General features: G+C 37.4%; 1 protein-coding gene across 4 annotated transcripts in view; it reads left to right on the plus strand.

Annotated features, from left to right (window-relative positions):
• SPOCK3 (SPARC (osteonectin), cwcv and kazal like domains proteoglycan 3) overlaps window positions 1-26,052 on the plus strand; it is a 177,948-nt gene that overhangs the window by 124,264 nt on the left and 27,632 nt on the right. For all 4 annotated transcript variants that reach the window (XM_042468598.1, XM_042468599.1, XM_042468601.1 and 1 more), the window contains 2 exons: window positions 3,574-3,700; window positions 11,138-11,252. In XM_042468598.1, coding sequence (XP_042324532.1) covers window positions 3,574-3,700; window positions 11,138-11,252 — 242 coding nt within the window. The remainder of the gene's footprint in view (window positions 1-3,573; window positions 3,701-11,137; window positions 11,253-26,052) is intronic.

Here is a 26,052-nt window from a genome sequence, read left to right on the forward strand (position 1 = left end):
CTCTGGTGCCCCCTATGGTGGGGAATTCTAATGTTCTTAGTCCCTTTTATTAATAATCATAAGGCTTTGGCTAGCTAGAGCTTGCCATCTGGCCAGAATACGAAGCCCATTTTCCCCTTTTAATCAAGGTTTGTTGTGAGAAAAACAGCCAATGAAGCTTTTCAGAACATGGAGATAAATATAATTTAACTGCTAGTTCTGCATATTACACTGCTATGAAAGGAACAAACACAAACAAGTCTTTTTCAAAAATTGGCACGTTCAGGCCACTAGCATAGTTAAATAAGGCCAGTCTATGGCTTAAATTCAGATATATTCCATGTTCCAGAGGAACTGTTAATTGAATTGTGCCTTTTGCTTTTCTTGTTAAATGTCTTCAAGGAATCCTGTCAAATGTGTTCAAGCCTAATTTTTTAAAAACTTAATCTCAAGAAAGCACATTATTATTTCTTCAACAGCCACCCTTGCTCCATCTTATCATAGATTTTTACCAAGAAAGAGAAAATCATGACTTTCCATGATTAACCTTTAAAATGTCATTTTCACTTTTCTTAGTCCTTAAATTTCCTTTTGTGTCATGGAGGTTTTAACCTCTTAGATCATATTTTTCAATTGCATTTCCAACATAATATCTTCAAAATCTCTCTAGTGCACTCTTGACTTTGTGTCTTGACTTTATCTTCTTCAGTGACATGCCATCTGGCAAGAACAACTTTCCAATTTATGTTTGATATGTATTGCACTCTGTTATATATACTATGGCTGTGGAAAAACAAAGTTCATTTATTAACGGCTCCATACTGCTCACTGTCATTTAGTATTTAGAATGGAGTAAGTTCTTTGACAATTTAGTCATAGGACTATCAAACATTAGAGGTTTTGTGAGGATGTTGTAGCATGCAACAAAATATTCTTGTGGTTATATCTCTCAAGGTTGATTATTACAATTCCTAGTTCTCTGCAACATCTGGATAGCTGTCTGTTATGCCAGCCTTTTTTCTTTCAGAAGAAGCACACAGCCCATGGAATAAATTATTCTATTTAAATAGAACCTGTTGTTTATCAGAAATATGTGTTAATTCACTGTCACACTTTCACAATAATGAACAGAAAGACTTCTGTTCTCAAGTAAAAAGTGAAGAGAACCTACAGATAAAGTTAGCACAAATACTCCTACATTTGGCTAGGTTAAGATGAGTTCTAGAAAGTACTGATACTTTCAAGAATATTGGTATAAAAATTTGCATAGAAGCTTCCTGCATCAGGAATTTGAACCTAGTGCAGTGTGGTACAATTTTTCCCATACCAACATTCAGCAGTATGAATTTTATTCTGTTACGAATGCCTTTAGCATACAGTATGTCTTCTATGGGTTTGTCTCTGTGTTGTGAACTGTCTGGTTCACTGTGGCTATTGGACAGCATAGAAATGAAATAAGTAAACAAACAAAATAGTCAATTTTTGATGTAGGTTGATACCAAACCCTGGCAGCAGCTGTTCATCCCAATTTTAAAAAAAGAAATGGATTCACAGGTGGTCAAAACCTTGGAGAGAAAAAAAAGCTCTAACCCAGTGCTTCTCAACCTGTGGGCCTCCAGATGTTTTCTACTTCAATTCCCAGAAGTCCTCCCAATCAGTATGCTTATTGTTCAGGAATTCTGGGAGTTGAAGTCCCAAAAATATAGAGGGCCAAAGGCTGAACCACTGCACCATTGTAGCTTTACTTTTGCCATTATTGTTCTGTGCATAGAAAGAGAGAGAGAGAGAGAGAGAGAGAGAGAGAGAGAAGTATCAGAAGGAAAATCCAGACAGGTTTTAGGATGACAGAACTTGTATTAGTTCTGCTGTCATCTCTCTGTCTTCCTTGTCCTTTTAAATTACATTTTATTATAGAGATTCATTGGTTTTACCATGGAATGCTTTTCATGAAGCACTCTTCCAGAGCAGCTGGTTGTTCTCAAAACCATTATGAACATGCATGAATCAGCTTTTTATATCAATACAGAAAAGTCTCTGAAGCTTGACCCCAGTACTGTGGATGGAAAAACTTTTTTTGCGGGAGGGGGGGGGGATCCTGAAATGAGAACTTTCACACTGCTATCAATTTGTAAATTTATAAAGTGAATTAGTCTGGCTATATGCAAAGAGACATTGAGACTCTTAAGTTATTGGTTAAGCCAAGCATACTGCTTGATGTGCACTATTCTTGCACCCATGTACTCCTTCCTCACATTACCTCTGTCCTTTGTGTACAATAATTCAATATTCTGTCATTTAATCTATTATTATTACTATTATTATTATTTGTACTTTATTGACTAAACTGAGAAACTATGGGCCTGAACAGATGGGCCAGAAAAGCTGGTTTCTGCGTGGCTTGGGGGCAAATTGATGCATGCCCCCAAAATGCGTGGAAGTGGTGCAGAAGCTACTTCCAGGCTGGCCAAACCCAGCCCAAAAAGAAACGGATCTCTGCTGGTGGCAGAGGCCATCCTTGGGACTATGGTGTGTACTTACCATGGTCCCACGGCATCTTGGGCAAGGGTGGCTTCAAGCTGCCCCTTTGTGGCCATCTGTCGCGGCCCTATGTTCCAAATCAGAACAAATCAGGATCTCAAACCAAGTTTCATAGTTGAGCTAAGATTGTGGATTGTTATGATAACTATAGATACTATGGTTATAATTTAATAGTAAATCATATTTAATTAAGGAAAGACTTATTTAAAAAGTTATCGGCCATACATTACATCTGAATTTTCAGTCAGTTATGTTTCCAGTTTTTTGGTTTTTTTTTTAATGAAAATGCACAGAAAATGTTGACGTTCTATGTATTTGAAGGAATTTTGCCTTTTTGGTTGTTCCAAGAATACTGATGACACTTTCAGTTTGCTTTCAAGTTTATAAAGTATGCATTGAAAGTGATCACTAATACATGAAAATTCTGTCATATATTTAACAAGAAAGCTCAAACAAAAGGCTGCTTTTGCTAGTACAGCGCGCCCGCATCATACTCGGGTGCACATTATGCGGCTTGAGCATACGCGCTCAAGCCGCGGGGCATGTGCAGGGCGGAAGGGGTGGCACGTCCCATTCAATTGAATGGGTGCGTGCGCCCGTTGCGCTCCGCGCACCACCGCACCGCCGTGCACAAGCCCCATTGTTTACAATGGGGCTTGAGCATAGGCGGAATTCGCCTTACATGGAGGGATCCGGAACGGATCCCCGCGTAAGGCGAGGACGCACTGTATTCCATTATATGTGGGGCAGTTTTAAAAGTTCTGTGCATTCAGTGTTATCCACACACTTCACAACCTATCACAACCTCACAATCAGTCTGATCTTCTGTGGAGCTGTAAATATGGCTCTTTATCATATACAGTATTAATTGAAAGCAAATGTAAACTTTAAATATTTGTTTCAGTGAAGCCATACAAAGTTAATGTTCTTTGGACATTTTCCTAGCTCTCACAATAGTTAATTTAATAAATACATTAGTTCATCTTTATATAGTTTCTGGAATCATCTTTTGTGTTATTACTGATCATAAATACCTGCTTCTCCCCTCCTTTTCAGTATGAAAGAGGCTGGATTAGGCCATAAGCAGTGGAGAGTTGGTCCTCTTTCATCAAGATGCAAGCAGTGTCCAGTGGTTTATACCAGCCCTGTTTGTGGATCAGATGGCCATACGTATTCTTCTCAGGTAAGAATAAATGGGGTTTGTCAGCCATTGCTCTAAGTGTATAATTTATCATTTTGTTGTCAAACATTCTGTTATTTACTTCATTTAAACAAATGTAAAACCTATTGTAAATTCTATAAAATCTGCAAAATTCAGCTGGCAAATAAATATTCACATACGAAATCATAATCCCATTTAAAAATATCTAGTAGTTAGCATTTAAAATGAAGCTTTCCTTTCTTCATACTTCCAGAAGAAATTAAATCCAACTGTAAAATGGTAATTCAGAAAATTGTTTTCATTTATGTTTAGGCATCAAGGGATAATGTCTTTTTAAATACTGTATTTTATCTCATTTTGTTCAAAACAAGTATCATTACCAGCTCACTTGTTTGGTTTTACAATACTCTCATATGAGTAGATAGATTTCCAGCCTGTGTTTGAATAAAACTGTTTAAATTCTATATGAAACATGATAAGCAGTGTTAGGATCTCCTTCTCAGATATTTGTAACTCTGTATTTCAAAAGATGAGCAAAGTTATTACTGCCTTTGAGTCGACCTCGACTCATGGTGATCCTGTGGATGAGATCTCTTCAAAACCCCTTGTCATCCACTGCTCTGCTCAGGTCCTCCAGACTCAGACCCATGGCAAAGTTACTGTGGCCTGTTACAGACTGCCAAAAATAAAGCTGCTTCGGGTCTCTTTGGAGGTATGCTATTTAAATGATGCATGGGTCCTAAGAGTCTGGAGGTAGCACAAAAGCCACACTCCATTCCTAAGCACTGGAGGGCAGCTTTGGTGCAGCTTCCGGATTCTTAGGATGCATGCATCAATTAAACAGCATACCTCCAAAGAGACCTGAAGCAGCTTTATTTTGGCAGTCTGTAACAGGCCTATGGAAATATTATATGCATGTCTCTTTCTTTGTCAACAATCACTTTCAACATCAACAAGATCCAAATGAAAATTATGTTTGGTTCTCATGGCCAGTGGCAGCTGTAGTCACATATGGGCTATTCTCCACATGGAAGTTTGCTGTTTGCTTTTTATATCAACCAGAGTGTAATATGACATAGTTTGTTTTCCTGTTTGGAAAGTGCATGAAGTAACACTGAATCCCCTTTCTCTAGGTTCTGAGTGCTCTTATTTCCCAAAATGCCTACAACTCCTGTAACTTAAATTAAACCAAGATGATTTTGGTGCTTAATAATAATAATAATAATAATAATAATAATAATAATAATAATAATTTGTATACCGCCCTCTGGCAAACCAATCCGGGCGGTTAACAACAGTGACTATGTGAGCAGGATACAATGAGTCAAATCACAGTGAACACTTAACTTCATTGCTTAGTCATTTCCTACAATAACTAAACACACTAACAAGATTAACAACAAGCTTCTTGCACCTTTGCCTAACCTACTAAAGATATATGCCTTCAGAAAACAATCAAAATGCATAAAGTTGTTTTTTTTTAAAAAAAATCAAGATTATTTTGAGAGGTAATCAGTCTTAACATTGACATAAAAGATAAATATTTTTGTTCACTCCAGGCAAAGCTTATTTTAATTGTCCTGTCAAGCTTCAGTGAGACTTTGGCAAGATAGAGCCATCTTTTTTTGCTTGCAATTTAATCATCAAAGACTTCTGCAAATTCTGTAGTACATTTTTGAACACATATCAATAAACTGCATCACTCTTGTAGAAAAAATGCTAGTGTAATATAAATTTCCTCATAGAGATTGCTTTGTGACTTCCATGTCATGCTCACATGCACCACTAAACCTATAGAGAGTTTAATGAGAATATTATATAAAGGATGATTTATGGGATGGATGTTTCCAAGAACATAAGGAAATGATAGCGTATTACTTGCAAGGCTACTTTACAACTGCATGAAAATCCAATGCTAGTTCTGAAATTGCATCCAGACATCTGTGATGATGATGATAATAATAATAATAATAGTTTGTTTTATTTATATACCGCTATTCCAAAGATCAAAGCGGTGAACAGCAAGTAAGCTAATTAGCAAGTAAGCTGGGTACTCAACAGTCTGGGTACTCATTTTAGCGACCTCGGAAGGATGCAAGCCTGAGTTGAGCTTGGGCCCTTTTGCTGTTCTTGAACTCGCAACCTTGTGGTTTTGAGTGAATGGCTGCAGTACAGGCATTTAACCACTGCGCCACCAGGGCTCCATTAGCTTTAGCTTGTTGAGATATCATGCTAGGCACCTCAAAATTAGAGAATTTGTGATGCTCTCCAAACTTGCCAGGTTTCACACTCAAATTCCACATGTACCTCAGAATTCAAGAGAGTAGGGTTTGTTTGGCATGGAAGATGATGTCATCCATTTTGCTGGGCCCAGATTCAAGCTGATAGATCAAAACTGCAAACAGATACCTAGAAGGAAAAAAAATTGAGAACCATAGCTCATAAAACCAGTATGTTAGATGCCTCAAAATTTGACAGAGTGTTTTCAGTTCTCATTCAAACTCCAGTGGCCAATTGAAGTCAACATTTCAGATGCAGGGTTTCCTAGAAGGAAAATGTGGTGCTGCCATAACTCATAACAAATCAGGTTGCAAAAAAAAAAATCAAATACCTTGACATTTGGATAACAAATAATAACATAAATCATTTTGAAAACAACTATAAGGGAAAAGGGAAGGAAAAACAAAAAGATTTAATAAAATGGAATAAATTAAACCTGTCCATCTTGGAATGAATCTCTCTCATAAAAATGTCCATTCTTCCCCCAATCATTTTTTGTTATCTAACCTACCAATTATTATAAAGGAAGAGACTATACAATAATGAATTAAAGATCTGAAAGGGTTTATTTGGAGAGGGGGGGAAACCGAGAATAAGAAGAGTAAGTATTGAGAGGTAGTAAGGAGAGCAGAGGGTACGCCTTACCAGACTTAAAACTGTACATGCGTGCCTGTAATTTATGTTGGTTCCAAGACTGGATAAAATTGGAGAACAAAAAAGTTTTGGATTTGGAAGATGGAGGATTAAAACAAGGCTGGAACGTATATTTATTGTATGAGGAACAAGTAAAAAATAAAGTTTTATAATCACCCAATAAGGAAAGATCTCCTGAAAACATGGATGGAAATTTTAAAAATCTTCTACAATAAGCTACCATTATGGACATCAATGCAGGAAGCTTTCTTTGGCAAGCGGAATGATGAATTAAAGTGGCAGACATATGATTTGACAAAAATAGAGAAAAATGGATGAATTGAAATTAAAGAGAAGAATTAACAAAAGAAGGGAAAAATTTAAATTGGTTTATATATACACAAATAAAAGAGAAATTCAAAGAGGATATCAAAAGCAAAGGGATAGAATTAACAAACAATGAATTAGATGAACTACGGTGGACATCAGATAAGAAGAAAAATTCTAAATTTTACAAAATACTATTAAACAGAGATCTACAACAGGAAACAATAAAGGAGAGTATGGTGTGGTGGGCACAAGATATAGGGCATCCGATAGCTTAAGATGACTGGCAAAAAGCATAGAGGAAAACAAATAGTTTTACAGTGAACTTTATCGCACAGGGCTCCAGGCAGGGATGAGAATGGGACAAAAGGAGCCTGGTAGGGAACGGAATGAGTGGGGGATGCATTTTAGCGCACACAAGGAAGTCCCTCACTCGTTCCGTTCTCCTCTTCCACTCCCAGTCCGTCCCCAGAGGGGGTGATTTTTGAGAACTGTTCTGAACAGTTCTCAAAAATCACCCCCTTTGGAATGGATGGAGAGTGGATGGGGAATGGAACGGAACGAGTGAGGGGCTTCAGTGTGCGGTAAAATGCATCCCCCACTCGTCCCCCACTCGTTCGTGGCCCCTTCCGTTCCATTCTCATCCCTGCCTGGAGAACGTGGTGCGATAAAGTTCAGTGTCACAAGATTTAAAATAAAATTACTTGACAGTATCAAATAGATGGTATCTTATGCCAACAAAACTGAAACAAATATATAAACTACCAGATATGAAATGCTGACGCTGTAATAAAGAAACCAGTTCATTGTGCCATTTATAGTGGTCCTGTGAAAAGATCAAAAACTTTTGGAAAAAAATACATATGGCTATTCAAAAGATATTTAAGGTACAATTTATGATGTCACCAGAATTTTACTTACTAATTATAACATCTGTCTTTAAAAAAAGTGGTAGAAAGCAAACACTGGAGGGTGTTGCTCTATCTTGCGATAGCAGCAAAAATAGTGATAGCAAGGAACTTTAAAAATGAACATCCTCCAATCTGGGAAGAATGGATATTAAAACTTCAAGAATTAAAGGAAATGGACAGATTAACGTTTATGATTAACAATAAATCAAAGGACAAATTGACAGAAGAATGGCTTCCAGTATTACAATACTGGGAAGATATTTTTGGGATTCAAAAAGATATATTGATTTAAGATTTTTTATGAAACAAACACAAAAGAAGTATGTCACTATGAATTTATTTTATCTTATAGAAAGTATATCCTATATCCATTTCATCATATTAGATTGAGAAGTTGTCAAAAGTAGAAGCACCTTTTTTTTTTTGTTAGATTTGAAATCTGTATGGAGTATTATATGAACAGGGAAGATAATTAATAATGTGGCAAAGCAGAAAATGACCACAACAAGTTTAATGTATTGGGTATATATCGAGTAACATTGTAGTATTGTGTGTTCTAAATTCTGTATTTTACTGGATCACATTAAATTACAATAAAATACTTTTTAAAAACAAGTACTTAGGAGATGTTAATTGTTTTGGAAGGTACCCATAGCATTTGTGATATTTGCCTGGCATAATGGCTAAAAGCCAACGATAGACTTGCATGTGTTTCTTTCTGAATGCATATGTTCTGTAGATGGGTCTTTTATTATTTAATATATCTATGAAGAAGTTAATCTTATTCGTATTTAACAAATGCCAGAGTGAAGGAGTGCAAAACAAAACTAGAAGTACGTATATGAATATGCTCTAACTTTTAGACCAAGTAAAACAGGTCAATTGGTTTTTCAAAGCAACAAGAAGTAGTATACCTGAACGTGTATGTATTTTTTTGCATTTTCTCGACAATTAAATACTAATGAGCATGCCCTTTATGTGATATTTTAGTTCACTTATAACTTTATAAATATTTCAGCCTTGGATAATTGAGTAAATTGAACTTGCTGAATTAGCAGTGTAATCAGTAGCTGTTGTTTAAGAAAAGATATTGCATCAAAAATCAAATTATAATGCATCCTTTGTAGTTTGAGAATACATTTTAAATAAATGATTCATTAAAATCTCTTAGAGGGAGGAGAAAGGGAATATCATAAATTGTAAGACTATATTCCACAAAAATATTGTAAAAGGCCTGTATTATATAGATGTATTATTTTCCTTACAGTTGATGACTGGTTTCCATGTTATTTTCCCCATATGGAAAAAGGTTAATTTTGTCTCACCACCACCACCTTTGGCAACCTTTTTATTGTGGATTTTTTTCCCTCCACAGATGCAAATGTTCTCCCCCTCAGTGCTGTTACTTTTTTAACAATGTGAATAATCTACATTGGCAATTATGGGGTGAAAAATGTGGTGTTCAAATGCCCCTCCCTTTGTTTTTTGTGGGTTTTTCGGGCTATTTGGCCATGTTCTAGAAGAGTTTCTTCCTCACGTTTCACCAGCATCTGTTGCTGGCATCTTCAGAGACTCTGAAAATGCCAGCCACAGATGCTGGCGAAACGTCAGGAAGAAACTCTTCTAGAACATGATCACATAGCCCGAAAAACCCACAAAAAACTATGGATGTCGGCCATGAAAGCCTTCGACTTCATGCCCCTCCCTTCAATAGGCTATATTTTGATATAATTCTTACGATCCTAGAATGCATCCAGGTGAAAAAGCTTTGAGCAGTACACCCTGTGGAGGTTAGCAGGTACTAGGCTAGGAGGATACAGACAAGATGTGTTTTGCATGGGATTGATGGAAGAGACAGAATAAGATATACTTGCATCTTTTGTGTTACAGTTGATTGTTTGACTTGTCTGAACTGTCTAGAGGCATGCTTGGGTGTTTTTTCTGTGTTTGGGGCCATGTGCTCTGCCTGAAACATGGCCCAAGGGGTGAAATTTCTATTAGGAGGATATGAGTCACTAACTTTGTTGAGAGTGGCCCTATGCAGTCACCCCTCCTAACATGTTGGGAGACTCACAGATAATCAAGCCCCATTAAAACGGGCATGCTCCATTCACCTCAATGGCAGGTTGTCCCTCCGTGGATCGTCAAGTCTGCCGATTTCAAATCCGCTTTCTTGGAGGGGCAACTGTATAGCTGCTACTTGAGTGTCTGGAACTTAGAACAGGAACTTGGTGAACAGAACAAAGGCAGTAAATATTTTGCATTAGAGGACTGGCAGGAAAGATAGACTATGGTGAACTTGTGTCCTTTGGGCTTAGCCTGGTGGCATCTTGCCCAATAACCATCACACCACATGGCTGTTTGGAAACTATTTTTCATGTGAAAACCATTTTTGCTAAACCACAATTTCCTGATGCCTCCTATGTGATACCAATAGAAAACCATTCAGTAGGTAAACTATAATGATTTCTTGTGTTATAAACCAAGTAAGCTCTTCACACATTTCAAAGAGCCTGTGCCTACTGATGATAGGGTGAGAAGTAGACTTTGTCAGTGTCATTAGGGGAAGACATGCACACAGTTATGATTTCTTTTTTCCCTATATGACTGGTTTTACAAAATATAGAGGTTTTCAATCATGATTTTGGAGGAAATTTCAGCAGCAGGGGAAACATCTTTTTATAGTGAATAAGTGCTATATAATTATGAAGTATAGGACTAGTGAAATCTCCTAGGAAGTGTTGTAGGATTCCCCACATCAAATATAAGAAGAGAATGTATGTACAATCCAGTATGAGACAGCAGTTCATTGTTTCGTTCAATGCTTGTTTGCAGGCAATCAACTCTTCAGTAGTTACAATCCTGAGAACGTACAGTTGCTCCTCCATTTTCATGGGGATCCATTCCGGACCCCCTTGCAAAAATGGAAATTCACCTAAATTCAAGCCCCATTGGCTTGAATGGTGGTGCCCCCCTATTTTGTCCCCCTCTGTTTGCTGCCCACAAATGAACAAGAGATAAGAACTTCAAGTCCACAAAAGTCCAATTAATCAGTCACATGCATCCTTAGCAACAGACAGAAAATTCCCTGTCTTACTGGACTCAATTTTTTAATAAATGGCAGGATCTATCCACATGATTTGTTCAAAGCATTACCTTATCATGTTCCTTTCTTTTGTAAACTTTTAATTCTCAAATATAAACTGAAGCATGGCTAACACCCATGTCTCTTAAAATAGTTTTTTTAGAATTTATATTATAAAAGATGTAAAGTAGATATAAGACTGACATTCTTTTTCTGTTGCAGTGCAAACTAGAATATCAAGCCTGTGTCTCAGGAAAACAGATCTCAGTAAAGTGTGAAGGACGTTGTCCTTGCCCTTCAGATAAATCCACAAGTGCAGGCAGAAATGATAAGAGAGGTAAGTACTGACACTGGCTGACTGACATTAGATCACTGAGTGGCTCATTCTTCAATGAATTAAGCTTGTGCATGTGAAAAAATGTTGTGAGTAATAATCATTTTTTCTAGCAGTGATAAGAACTCTTCATTTTACAGTAGTTTAGAAATGTAGGTTCAATAGTATGTACATTGTTTAATGATTTTTAAAGCTCTGTTTAGGTTTCACACAGTTCCTGACTTGCCATGAATATTGAGATCTGAATATCTAAGGATTTGGGAACTAAGGATGTGATCTTAGATGGGATCTCTGGTTAGGATCTCCTGTAGTTTTCATTCTAATGATTAGACCTACTTTGAGAAATGGTGCTCCATTAGGTAATGCTTAGTATTTTCTTTCTTCTCACCTGAGAGAAAGAAAAGGCAGGACTATCACCTTAGCCCAGGATGTCGAGTGCTTACCTGTTAGATACAGAAATCACTCTTTGTGATAGCTCACTTTTTGATTATTTACTTAGTATCCACTAGGATACTCCAATAGTGTTAGCATCTTTATCCTGGCTTCATTGTTCTGTATCTCTAAAATGGGTACAGTTCATTTAAACAGGTGGACAGACACAGAGCATCCATGGCATGGGCTGTACCTGCCCCATTTCTCAAACTTATGTGCCTCTATGAACTACACATCAGATGTTGTGGAAAGAAAATGAGAAGGTGTGTCTTGTTTTATAATTCAGAATGGAGCCTTCTAGAAATATGTTTCCTGTTTTTCTCTCCAGAATTATTGAGGCATGAAAATTTTCAGCCATGGACTAATTTGGGGGCTTATCTTTTTCTTTTCCCTCAGTCTCCGTGTTCATCGCCTGTAAAATATGATGAATTAATTGGTTGACTTTGATCAGTCTTTGTTCCACTCTGCTGGCATTTTTTTGAAGCATAAGATTCAGTGTTAAGATTCCTTATTCTGTAGTAAGTCAAAAATGTACAGTTGGCCCACTCCTTCCGCAAGCTTGCCTTCCGCGGACTTGAGCTCATGCAGAAGGCAAGCCCCAGTAGAAACAACGGGGCGTGCGCCATAGGAGCACACCCCATTAACTTTAATGGGATTTGAGCACACACTCAATTCTCCTTATGCGTGTGTGTGTGTGTCCAGAATGAATTCCTTGCATGAGGGGCGGGCCAACTGTACTTGTATATGAAGGCCAAAATAAGTTGTGGGATGCAGTGAATGAGAGGCTTCTGACACTGGATTCCAATGGATTCCAACTGGCCAGTGGTCAGGAATTGTGGGAGTTATACTACAACATCATATGGAAGGGAGCAATAAGGAATTGGATTCATAACTTGATTTATGTGTATGATATCCATTTTATTATTTTTTATAAATATCATTTCATATTTATTTTATATATAAGTTTTGATTATTTCATTTCGTTAACGTCCACATTGATTTTATATTTTTTTGGAAAACGGAATGTAATTTGAAGTCACAGGCTTTCATGACTGGCATCCATAGTTTTTTGTGGGGTTTTTTTGGGCTATGTGACCATGTTCTAGAAGGGTTTCTTCCTGATGTTTCACCAGCATCTCTGGCTGGCATCTTCAGAGAATGCTTGCCTGGAAAGGAGTTGGGTATATATATTGTGTGACATGGAAAGGCAGGAGTGAATGCAATTTCTTTATAAATTAAGAGAAAGAATCAAAGGAACATCAATGAAGAATCATTACTTAATTTTTTATGGGTTACTATGTAGTTTAATTGTTCACATCCCTGTGCACTTCTCCCGTCAGTAAATCATCATGGAGGCACCGGGGCTCACTTCTGCTGTGGTAAAGCATCCTTGGAGCCACCATTTGGTACTAACAGGATCTTTCATTATTGCGAAGTGGTGGCTCCATGACGATTTACTGATGGGAGAAGCACATAAGAGTGTGAACCCTAATCATGTTTCTTTGACATTTCTGACAATTTCACAGCGATTTACTCATGGTAAGCCTCCCATGTGATAAAGTCCAAAGACCTGGAACAACTAGATGGGGAAAGGTTTCTGTAGATATGTTTGTCTTTACTGTGTGTATGTGTGTGACTGGATAGATATTTGTGTTTGCAGGCTTATGCTAAAACTTAGTAGTATCAGTAATACAGTGCGCCTGTGCTGATGATATTACACTTTAAGCACATGGCTTTTTGGGATACACCTTCCAAATAAAACAGTTTCATCTAGTTTTCACAGCACACTTTCCAAAGAATGTACAGGGCAACTGGGATCAAATCTGGTTCTTTCCATCAGCCCAAAGCTTTAATCTGGAAGAAGTAAGTAGGGATTTATCCCAGTTTTAAGATGAAATTCTGGATATCCATGCATGTGTGGGGCCTGCACTCCATAGTGATATCATTGTGAGACCAGGGAGAGGAGTGCAGAAATACATTCACATGCATTGGGGGAAGGGGGGGAAACCAGAGAGGTCATGGCCCTGTGCCTGTGCATACTGTGATTTATCAGGTTGGAAGGAGTTTGAAAGAGAGAATTGTGAGTGGACAGATCTCTCAAAAGCCTGTAACCCAAAGATAAACTGGATTTTCCTGTCAGTGGAGATGCACTCTTAATCCCCATATACTCTTTGAAAATGTAGCTATGGTTCAACTGAGCACCTGATAGCAGTTCAGTCCACAGAATCTTTGGAAATATTTGTAAATATCTTTAGAAAATTTGGCACATGTTACAGGATAATGTTTCATTGTTACCAAAGCATTGGAAAAAAGATGACTACCTCCATGATCTTAGCCTCCTTCCCAAATATTCCTGAATTTCTTATTGAAAACTTTAACCTGTTATACACAGCTTTCAAGATGTGGTATAAGACAGAGGCACTGAATGTCCCAAATTGGTTAGATGGTCATTTCTTATATAGCAGTAATTCCCAAACTCTAGTCCTCCAGGTGTTTTGGCCTTCTGCCCCCAGAAGCCTTAGCTATCTTGGCCAATGGTCTAGAATTCTGGGAGCTGAATTCCAAAACACCTGGAAGGCAGGCATTTGGGAATTACTGCTATATAACTTGTTGTAGCTACTGTTTTTTTAGTTAACAGAAGTGAGAAAACTGGTGTTTTAGACAGACTAAAGAAACAACTAAGTCCAATAGATTCTTGAATGAACAAACCTTTTTACAAAACACTGGAAATGAGAAAATCCTGAATTCTTTTCCACCTGAAACGTTATTTGTTTTCCTTACAGTTTTATCTAAGATATATTGTAAAACACTGTAACTGGTAGAGATGCTTAGCAATACATTTGCTAAATTTGTTCAATATATTTTCATAACGGCTAACCTTTTTAGTGCCTTTCTTTTCAGAATATTTGAGAAAGAATAAAGAAACATATGAAAAATCATTATCAGCCTTGTCTCTCTACTTGTGATGATTGTTCAGCTTTGTTCAATAAATATGACAACTTTAATTATGGTAGAATAACTTCTAAAAATTTGCCCAACCTTTTCCACAGCCTTATGCTACATTAACCTTTGCAATTAACTGCAGTCTACTTGTCATTTTTAAAGAAATTGTTATATGTGAATAGCTGATAATTATCTGAAAGTAGAATAGAAGAAGAATACAGAAAGCTTAACATGAATTAATTCCCCATCCCAATTTATTTTTCTCACAGATAAATAGGTGCCTCATTAGAGGGACCCATAACCAATTTGATTATGGTTCTTGGAAATCTCTAACATGTTTCTAGCACTATTCCCCTGTGTTTGCACAGAAATTTTATTTCCATAGCTAGCTCTTCCCACAATTAGGGTCATGTAACATTTACATTTCTACAGTGTGGCAAAATGTCTTGTCATACCAAAAGAAGGTAGCTGATTAACATATGCTATACTTCTCATGAGGCAGAAGTAGATAATATTTTTTTTCTTTCCCTTACAAGTTTACTTTTGAATTTGACTTATGACTGTAGAATGCAGTTGTGCACCACTGCACTCATTTACGAGTCTTAAATTTGATAAGAATGATTCTTTGTGAAAATATAATTTTTCTTTCTAGATTTAAAATACAAGTTTACATTTAAAATTTCTTGAAATAAATTCAAGAATAGGAATTAAACAATTTTATATACATACCATGATTTAGAATTTCTTCAGTGTTATGTATTATCGACAATTTATTTTTCTTGTTTTTCAGTAGTATATATCAGAGATATTTTTCTATAGTAGCCAAAAAGTCTATGTACTAGGGCAAATGCATATGAGATTAATACCTTTTAATATAGCCACCATATCACTCTCTTTTTAAATTGTAGCTTTTTATAGCACTCCACTTCCAGTTTTTATTATTTTGATGATCAGAACCTGGACCATTAATGATTTCTTATTTCTTCATAGTCTAATTGCCTTATATCTCATTTTCTGCTTGATAATTCTGTAATAGAAAATTCTATTGTTTTAATTAGCACTTTCATTGCCTTTATAATTCTTACATTAAACACATAATTTTATTAAGATAATGGGGCAATTATTCTAGCAATACCTATTTGTAATTTAAAAAAATTATTGCCAACAGTACAGAAGAAAAGTGATGTGACATATAAAATTAAATTGCTTATACAATAACATTTTATTATTACATTTGTATAAGATTTATTTATTTATTTATTTATTTATTTATTTATTTATGTGCTAGGCTGAGATTAATTTTTGTACTGCTCAAACATGGAAGACTGTAATGTCATCATTTTGTTGCTTTTTGGTCTGGTGCTCAGTTACAAGAAAGAAACCCATATTCAGGAGAACTGGCAGAAGGAAAACAGGATTAGCCACAGAGGAAAGTGGCACGAAAATTGGGTGGTGAGTGGTTGTGGTGGGACACAATGTGTGTATATAATACCATATTACTTGCAGAAAATATCATAGACTTGGAACACTATTGAAAGTTAAGGAACAAAGTGCAAAAGCAGGATTACAATTCAATATTCAGTAAACATGACATAGGGAAGCCCCTTGTCAGTGCCATACCAGCTGCACGGTGTGGCATCGACACACTCCCTTAAAAGGAGCTGCTCTAGGCGGCTTCTTTTTAAGGGTGTCATAATGGTGCTCGCACGTCATGAGGCTACCACTTCCAGAGAGCACTGTTTGGGTGCTGAGATGCCTGTGAGTCATTGTCCCATGCCCCTTCTGGTTGGGGGCGCAGCAATATGGTGCATGGGTGCCAAATGAAGGGCTGGGCACATGTGGACACCCAGCCCTACCAAGCCCTAATTTTGTCCCCAAGCCAGTGCAAAGCGTCAGTGTTACAGGATCATAATGACCACAGATAATTTACATAAATTTAAAATGGATAATCATAATCATAATGGACACTCCAGTAAAGAAATCCGAAGACTATGACTTGGAAGCACAACTGTGAAGGCACTAGATATAATCTTCAGGTATAACAGTATCTCATTAACGCCCTAAATCAGAATAATTCATGCCATCATTTTTCTGATGTCTGTCTGTCGTGAAATGTGGTGGTAAGAAGAATTCTACAGATATGGCTTGCCAAAAAGACTAATGAATCCTAAAGCAAATCAGGCCTACCTCACTCTAGAAGCAAAGCTGATTAAACTAAGACTGCTGTATTTTGAAGAAATTATTTGATAATGCGGCTCACTGAAAAATACAATAATACTCAGTAAAATAGAAGGCCATAGGGAAAGAGGAAGACTACACTACAAGTGGATTGATTTGGTCAAGAAAGTTATAGACCTGAGTTTTCAAGATCTGAACATACCAATGACAGTCAGGGCTCTTGGAAGTATGTTGTTGTTGTTGTGTACCTTTAAGTCATTTCTGACTTATGTCGGCCCTATTATTGGGTTTTCTTGGCAGGATTTGTTCAGAGGAGGTTTGCCATTGTTCTCCCCTGAAGTTGAGAGCATGTCACTTGCCCAAGATAAGTCAGTGGGTTTTACCCATATGGGGAATCAAACTCTGGTCTTCAGAGTCATAGTCCAACACTCAAACTATCATGAATAGGGTCAACATAAGCTGCAATTGACTTGATGGCAAATAGAAACAAATATATATAGTAAAAGAAAAGAAAATTCACAAAAGAGTGATATCTTTATTGGTCAGCCCAAAATGCCCACTGATGGATCAGCAGTATTATTGACCACTTAATCCACAGGCGTGTACAAGAAGAAAGTGGCCCGAAAACCTTTTCTAGAAGGTCAGACAGTGGTCAGCCTCCTCCCATCTATGCTGAGACATTTGGATAACATATACACAGCATCCAGGCACACTTTGCCTTTGAGAGCAAAATGATTCTATTATACTGTCCTTCCTAGAATTGGGACTTAATGGTTTTAATTTGCTAGTACTGTGTGATTAAACAAAGTGTCAAAACCAGCATTGCTAAAACCTGAAAACCACTTTTCCCCCAGAATAATTTGTTATTATCTGAGATCATTCTGGAGACATTTTGCCTTTCCAATAGGATTATTCCATATCAGGATTTAGAAAGAGATGAAAGCTTTTAAGTGGTTTTATAAGTCTGTTACGTTTGTCAGGAAATAGAATTATATTCACCTTTCTAACAGTTGAAGGTGTTAATCATTCCTAGTATTTCCCCACATTGAATTTTGAAAGAATATACTTAAAGGATATCCCAGAGGTCATAATTTGTTCTATCTTCACTCAGTCACTTTATTTTTAAAAGCAATCTTTCTTCAAATACAATTGGAGTAACTGCATACAGCTTTTACAAAAACCAGTCTGACTTTGCAAAGCTGGGAAATACAAAGGAAATAGAATTATTTTTCTGTGTTCTTTTCTTTTGAAGCAGTTAAAACACTGGAAACATACAGTGTGGGAGAACTTCAAAGGGGCAGTGCAGAGGACTGATTTTTCAATAACATAATCTGTCTTTGAAAAGTTTTCTGTGGAATGGCAGTTGCTGTACATGTCCATACATTAGATAGTTGGTAAATTAGAAGGAGCAAACAATTGAGGTCGTTCTCTTAACCCAAGTTTCCTCTAAGCTAAAGAAAAGAACAAAATAAAACTTGATTTACTTCAGATAATCTAGACATCACTTGAATTACAGTCCTAATACACCACTGTAGATACAGGCATCCCAACTAGTACATTAAACATAGAAAAATATAGTAGTAATCCATTCTGGAGAACTGAAAACACCATTAAGGGTGTGAGCTATCTCCAAGGATAGACTGGGGATTGTTTTAGTGTACTGGCTACCCACAGTTTATCAAACTTCCTGGTCAGGCCCACAGAATTGATGTTAGAGTCTAAAAGACTCCTTGGGGCGACCTCAACATCCCAGTCTGTCAGGTGCAGCTTGGGAGTTTATGGCATCCATGACATACAGTTCTTACCATAGATGTAATCTAACAATTGGATTGAGATGTATGTGTTTTGTATCATGTGTGCACGTTTTGATGGGCTACAGTGCAGCTAGGAACAAAATTGTTGCATTATTTCATCTGAATTATTTTATCCTGTTACAGGAACTTATATGTGCAGCATGATATTTGTGTGCTTTTACTAATGTGAATGTAAATTATTTAGAATATTTTAAATTAATTGAAGTGAGGCTCTTACACTGACATCTGGTCCTGGCCTTTAAGAATATGAAATAGTTCTAAAAATATAAACAAAATCATTTATATGAATGTGTTACTTCATGTTTTATTCACTGTTGTGTTTCTTTAAAATGCATATGCAAACCTGTTTACATTATATTTAGCAAAACAAGGAGTTGTATTAGGGATGAGAGGAAGAGCTATTCTGCATGAGCCATGCTTTTGTTTGGTTTTGATTTTTTACTAACCACACAGAAATGTTTGGATGCAATGTGGTAATGTGCCTTCCATTATGGTTACTAAATCAGTTAACCCATCAGTGACAGTAAGTTATATAGTGTAAGAGATTAGGAAGATGTTTGTTAATATGCCAGCATGGGCTACTTTTTATTGTTTATCATTCATTATCATTTGCCTTTGTCTACACCTATATATTCTGTGCATTTTATGTATTTTTCTTGCCATAGCATTGTCAACATGTGCACTTGTGATACAATATTGCTGTTCTGGTAAACTTGGTTTTCAGGAGTGCCCCCCTTTAAAAAAGCCATATGTAAATATGTGGCATCCCAAATATATGGACCTATTTGCATGAGGGTTACTGAATTATTAACAAACTAGCCTGGTAGAGTGCATGATCTTTACTATATTAGAATGTAAAAAAATCCATTGTGACTATTCTCTGCTGGCCTTTCAAGGATATGTTTAGCAGCACTATCAAAATATACTTGGGATCTAACAGAAAAGGTTGAAACATTTCTTTATTTCTCCAAGCATCAGCTCCTGATAGATGATTTTCTGACTTTCCCTGACAAAGAGCTGATGTCATCATTGACAGTTTAATCAGTTTCAGTTTCATGAATCTTGTAAGTGGTATGGAGTAGTGATGCAGTTATTAGCGGAAATAGATGTTGCTAGTCTAAGCTGCAATGGAAAAAGAGGCTCATGGTTGATGACATCTGACAGTTCTTTTCAGCTAAAGGCAATGGAGCTGATAATCAACACGTTCAGTTAGTTCAAATACATTTCATATTTTATTAATAACAAGCAAATTGATGGCTGAATAGAGCACTGCCTTGCATTTCATTGCCGACTTTTTTTCTTTGAAAAATTCTTCATAGATATGACATTAAAACAGCTTGGGATAAAACTGTTTTTAACAGGCAGACCAATAATTTGTTAACAGTATAATGGGCTTTACTGCCAATCTTAAGTTTATTAATAGCTGCATCCAGAATCCAGTTATATATGTAGATATGTTGGGGGGCATTTAAAGTAAGGGTGTGCAAACTGCTGATAGAATTTGTGAAACTCCCTATGCCCCCTGATGCTACACAATGATGTTGGTGAACAAGATTGTACTTCTGCTGTTTCTGAAATCAACATTGCTGCTGTGGTTCTTGCTACCATCAGTTTGCTGCTGAAATTGCCATCACTGAAATTGCCGCCTCTGAGGCATCGCCAGTAAAATTGCTGATGCAACTACACATTGCTACTGTCTCAATACTGAGATTACTTAGATCGCTGCCACTATCATGACACAGCAGCACTTGAAGTCCCAGCCATCAGAGCTCCTATTGGTTGTCACAGCACAGGCCTGTTTTTTGGCTAATGTCACCTAAATATAGAATATATAGGTGAAGATAAAGGCAAATAGCTAAAGGAAAATCACCTGGAAAGCTTCCCCTCTGATTGGTTCTGGAGGGATGTCACCTAACAGGTTAGCAACCAGTCTCAGAGGCCCTTCCAGGAGATGCTCTAGCAGGGACTGTTTATGTTTTCTGCTGTTTCAGCACTGCTGAATACTGGTAATTCAAAAGCAAACTTACCTAGTTAGTCAAGTCACAATGCTTTGGCAAAACTGACAAACTGCTATCCAAGACAATAAAGTTTTATTTATTGTCATGCTTAAAAATACCAGTTATTCTCATTGTTGTTGTGTAGCCTCAAGTCATTTCTGGCTTATGGTGACCCTAAGGCAAACATGTCATGGGTTTTCTTGGCAAGTTTCATCAGAGGGAGTTTGTCTTTGCCTTCCTCTGAGGCTGAGAGTGTGTGACATGTCCAAGGTTACCCAGTTGGTTTCATGGCCAAGCCAAGATTCGAACCTTGGTCTCCAGAGTCCTAGTCTAATGCTTAGACCACTACATCATACTCAATACAACTATTTTTTCAAGCCATTACAACAAAACATTTGCATTTTATCAATAAAACCTTTATTGCAATCTGAATAAACCAATATTGGCTTTTGAAATTTCCTTTAAGGAGAAGGTTCAGTGGAAGGATATCCTGCTTGCATGAATAAGGTCCAGTCCCTAGCATCTTCAGGTACAACAGGATTTACTCTCCTCCAGAATTCTAAGAAGTTACTTTCATTCAGTTTTGACAAGAGCTGTTTACATGGCCCAGCAGTCTGACTCAATGCAAGGCACTTTACTGTGTTACTGTACACTAATGTTAAATCAACTAGTTGTGTGAAACATTTTCTAAATATTTTAATGTTTGTACAGAGCAGTAGTAAATCTTCATGTTACAGATGTGGAGGATGGGGCTACAAATTTCTGTTTTAATCCATTTTGACTCAATACCTTTTTACATAAACACATTTGATTAATTTATTACCAAACCTATTAATTGTACAAGTGCTACAAACTTCCCTTCACTCCCCCTGTTTTTGACATAAGGGCAGGCTGACATGCTGCATATGAAGCCTTCGGTTATTTGCCCAACCAGCTTGTGGGTTCCCACCTTCTTAAGGTTCTTAGCTACCTTCAAGTTTTTATTTTATTTTCATCTTTTTTATTCATATTTTAATTTAATTTTTTACTTAATGTTTTATTTATCCCATGTCAGGAAAAAGACAGAATGTAAATAAATAAATGAGTGAATTCCTGAGAGGTACTTATTTAACAAATGTACAGCAATCCTTCCCCAAAGAAGTAATTTTCAGAAGAATCATATTAAATTAGAACAGGAGTAATGAAAACAGGAATACTTCATTGTAGTTTCTATCTGAAATACAATCGCTTCCTTTAGATCGTCCAGTGAATTCATTGCTTTGCTTTGAGATGGAGACTTACCACTTCATAGTATATAATAATACTGAACTAGTTCTTTGATTACACATTGATTTTGCCATCTTCATAGTTTGTAGTATTTAGTGTTTTTCAGCATTACAGGTTGATTATCCCTTATCCAGAATGCTGAAATCTGAAATACTCCAAAACTTTTTCCATGGGTGGCTGAGATAGCAAGAACATAGCTTTCTGATGATTCAGTGTACAAACACTTTGTTTCATGTGCAATATTATTTAAAATACTGTTTAAAATTACCTTCAGGCTGTGTGTATAAGGTGTATATGAAGCATAAATGAATTTGTGTTTAGACTTGAGTACTCTTGCCAAGATATGTCATTATCTGGGAGAGATCATCCAGAACCATGGAGCACGGTGTTATCAGTATGCTGATGACACCCAGATCTATCTCTCCATGTCTCCGACTGCTACAGTGACTAAGGATGGCACCTCTTCTCTGGATGCCTGCCTGGAGTCAGTAATGGGCTGGATGAGGAAAAACAAACTCAGGCTGAATCTGGAGAAAACAGAGATACTAGCGATAGGCACCCCAAGTCCGGACAGGGAAATTTGCCATCCAGTCCTGGACGGGGTCACACTTCCCCTAAAGAACAAAGTTTGCAGTCTGGGGTTCATCTCTTGGATTCATCTCTACAGCTATCATCTCAAGTGGATGCGATGGCAAAGAGTGCTTGGTATCAGCTTCGGCTGATATGCCAACTGCGTCCCTGTCTGGACCAAAAGGACCTTGAAACAGTAGTACATGCACTGGTAACCTCTTGCTTAGATTTCTGCAATGCGCTCTACATGGGGCTACCTCTGTACCAGATCCAGAAGCTTCAATTAGTTCAAAATGCTGCAGCCAGATTGGTCGCCGGAACTTCAAGGTTGGACCATATAACACCTTTTTAAAAATCTTTCCACTGGCTGCCAATTAGCTTCCGGGCTCAGTACAAAGTGTTGGTCATTACCTATAAAGCAATACATGGCTTGGGCCCGAGTTACTTGAGGGAACGCCTCTCCCTACACAATCTGCCTCACACTCTCAGAACATCAGGGAAGTACATACTTGAGTACCCCAAGGTGAGACTGGAAACAACTCACCAAAGAACGTTTTCAGTGGTAGCTCCGAAATGTTGGAACAAATTTCTGGAAGAGATTCGACTTAGTCCCACGTTGGATGTGCTTAAGAAACTCTTGAAAACTCATCTCTTCCTTCTAGCATACCCTCCTGACTCTTTTTAAAGAAAATTATCCCCTCATAGAAGTTACCTTAGATGTCTGGCCTGTGATTAAGATATTTAAGATTGTTTATATGATGTTTTAACAATTGTTTTACTCTTTTGTACTGTGATATTTGTTATGATGTGAACCGCTTTGATCATATTGGAAAAGTGGTATATAAATAAAGCTTTTATTATATTATTATTATTATGTACACGTCACCTTACAACCTCAGACAGGCCTTCCAGAGTAAGGATTTGTGCCCAGTGTGCCAAGGTCTCAGCTCACACACTGAGATATTCTTTATGTCACTTTATTAAATCTTGCAAGAATGAGTACACACAGCTTAGTAGCAAATCACGTGTCCCCCCATTACTGGTAAGAACAGAATTCTTAAACAGTTTTACAGCTGTATCAATGGAGCTTATTGCTTTACACTCTTAAAACGGGTCTAGGTTGCTTGGTCCCTGCCTCCTGTTGCATTTTGGCATTTGTACTTTAGGAAGGGCATTTAGAATATTCAGCCAGAGAGTTCTTAAACCTCACTGAACTAAAGCCCAAAATGCAACAGGAGGCAGGGACCACATTTAAAATGACCTAGCCCTGTTTTAAGAGTGTAAAGCGATATTATCCTATGACCTCGGAGCAAACTGTGACTGGAAGACTGCATTTTACATACAGGCATAGCCTAAGTTCGTGGACACTGCTTGGACACTAACTCATTATTGGTTGCTCAAGCTTTGCTTACTACATCACATATGTTTTTGCTTATGCATGCATGGTGAAACTGAATTCATTTGTTGTTTTTTCACCCCTCAGAAATACGTTATCTGTTGTAGCTGTACTCCCTTATGTTCTTAGGGAAAAGAATGTCAATTGCTACCTCAAAGAACCAGGCCTCAAGGCTCAAGATTTCTGCTTGCTTCTCTAAATCATACTGTGAGGTTTCAGGTCTACTTTCTGTCTTTTGGCTATCAAATCCCCCCTTTGAAGAAATGAATCACTTATTGAGCCATGACCTTCGTTCCTTTTTTTGTTCATTTCCCTGAGCAGTAGCTCTTTTGTTCTGTTGGGGGGGCACATTACTTTGTAAAATCATTTGCATGTTTTCTTTTGGTTTACAAGCCCTTCTGCATATGTACATACTCTAAGGTATAGGCCGTATATAGTAGCAACAAATTAGGATAATAACAGTGATATTAACACACACCCTAAAAACAACTGTTTCAGAGTGGCTTATCTCATCTCACTGAATTCTTTGGAGAGGAGGTTCAGTTCTTGCAAGGTATAAGCCCAACGGGGAAAGGGGGAAAAAGGCTTCCATTGGGCCTAAAGTGGACCGGAGCAAATGTTGTGGAAATTGCTCATGTGATCGCAAGGAGGTGCTGGGGGTAATTTTTGGCTACCCCAAAAAAACAATTTCTAAAAGCTTATTCTGGGGTGCAGGAGAGTACATGGGGCCAAAAACCATGGGCATAGAGATATGATCTTATGCAATGGGATCTCAAATGTATTATCAGGTTCTGAGAAAATCACCTACTGTTTGGATCTATGGCAAAAAGCAGACTTCTTTTCCTCAACAACTCAGAACTAGAGAGGGAGCTTGGAGTGCTAACTGGATACAGAAGTAAACCCATACCTTTACCTCCATCTTTGAACTAATAATAAGAAAGGGAGATATGTTTACTTCTTATTTGTGTACATGCAGTGTCCATTCTGAGTCTAGTATTTCCAACAAGACCAAAGAAATTGAAGCACCTTTCCCTGTCCTCTCCCTTTTATTGAAATTTCACTTCAAAACTAAATATTAAAGCTTTTATTTACCTTTTCAAATGCACCAAAAAGGAGGATGAAGGTGCATGAACAGTTTAGATCAATGACTCCCAAACTTTGGTTCTCTAGATGTTTTGGACTTTAGCCCCCAGTATTCCTGACTGTTTGCCATGCTAGCTAGGGCTTCTGGGAGTGGAAGTCCACCTGAGGACCAAATTTTAGCAATCATTACTTTAGATAGACCTGTGAATCTGAATCAGAGCCAAGTTTACCAAGTCTGAAAGTCTGAAAATCCCATACTGCTTTGTGCCTTGTCTGTTAATATCTCTATACATTTCCTAATACAGTGTTGCTCAGTAAACCATCAGTCATTTGAATTCTTATTTCTAGAATTCTAAAAAAAATCCTTGTGGATGGATGAGTCAATCCTTGTACATGGATGAGTAACTGTACTCCAGTGTGAGTATATGGAATACATTCACATTCACAACAAACCAAGTTTCCACAGGAAGCCTGGCTCCTCATTAAATAAACAGATGCTTATGCTTATTCTGCATAATCACTCCCATTTATAGCATTATGTTATGGTTCACTGTATTATCTGCTAGTGGGCAGTTCCCATTCCAAGCAAACCAGAAAAAGTCCAGGGTTTTCACTTTTTTTTTAACTGGTTTGTTGGGAGGGAACAAACCAAAGAAGGTTGGTTTCTGATATCGCACAACACAATAAATTTATGACCTATGGGCTGAATATCATTCCATTACACTGACTTCTGCTGCCCCTCAAGCCCCCTAAAAAGATTTTAAAATTTCATTGTGATTTTCTGCTCCCAAACTATGCCAAATAGTTTGAAACTGTTGCACAAATGTGGAAGCTTACCTCCCTTATGACTCCCCCATCCCTTCCAAAGAGTCTTTGTGATGAAGGTCCATATGCTTGCCAAAACTAGTGTCTAGTCTTTCAGGTGTGGCTCATGGAGAGGCATTGATATGAAGAAACAGGGGTGATTGAACACTGTACACCAGCTGGCTGCTAGTTTATAATGAGGCAGTATGTTCAGTGTAACAGCATGGATAAGTTACATTTTGTTTGGTTTACTGAGCATGGATTCTGGGAGTAGGAGTCCAGCAAAATAACCTTTACAAGCTCCTGAATCTATTTATAGT

The sequence above is a fragment of the Sceloporus undulatus genome, chromosome 5, assembly GCF_019175285.1.
Source record: "Sceloporus undulatus isolate JIND9_A2432 ecotype Alabama chromosome 5, SceUnd_v1.1, whole genome shotgun sequence".
Taxonomy (NCBI): Eukaryota; Metazoa; Chordata; class Lepidosauria; order Squamata; family Phrynosomatidae; genus Sceloporus; species Sceloporus undulatus.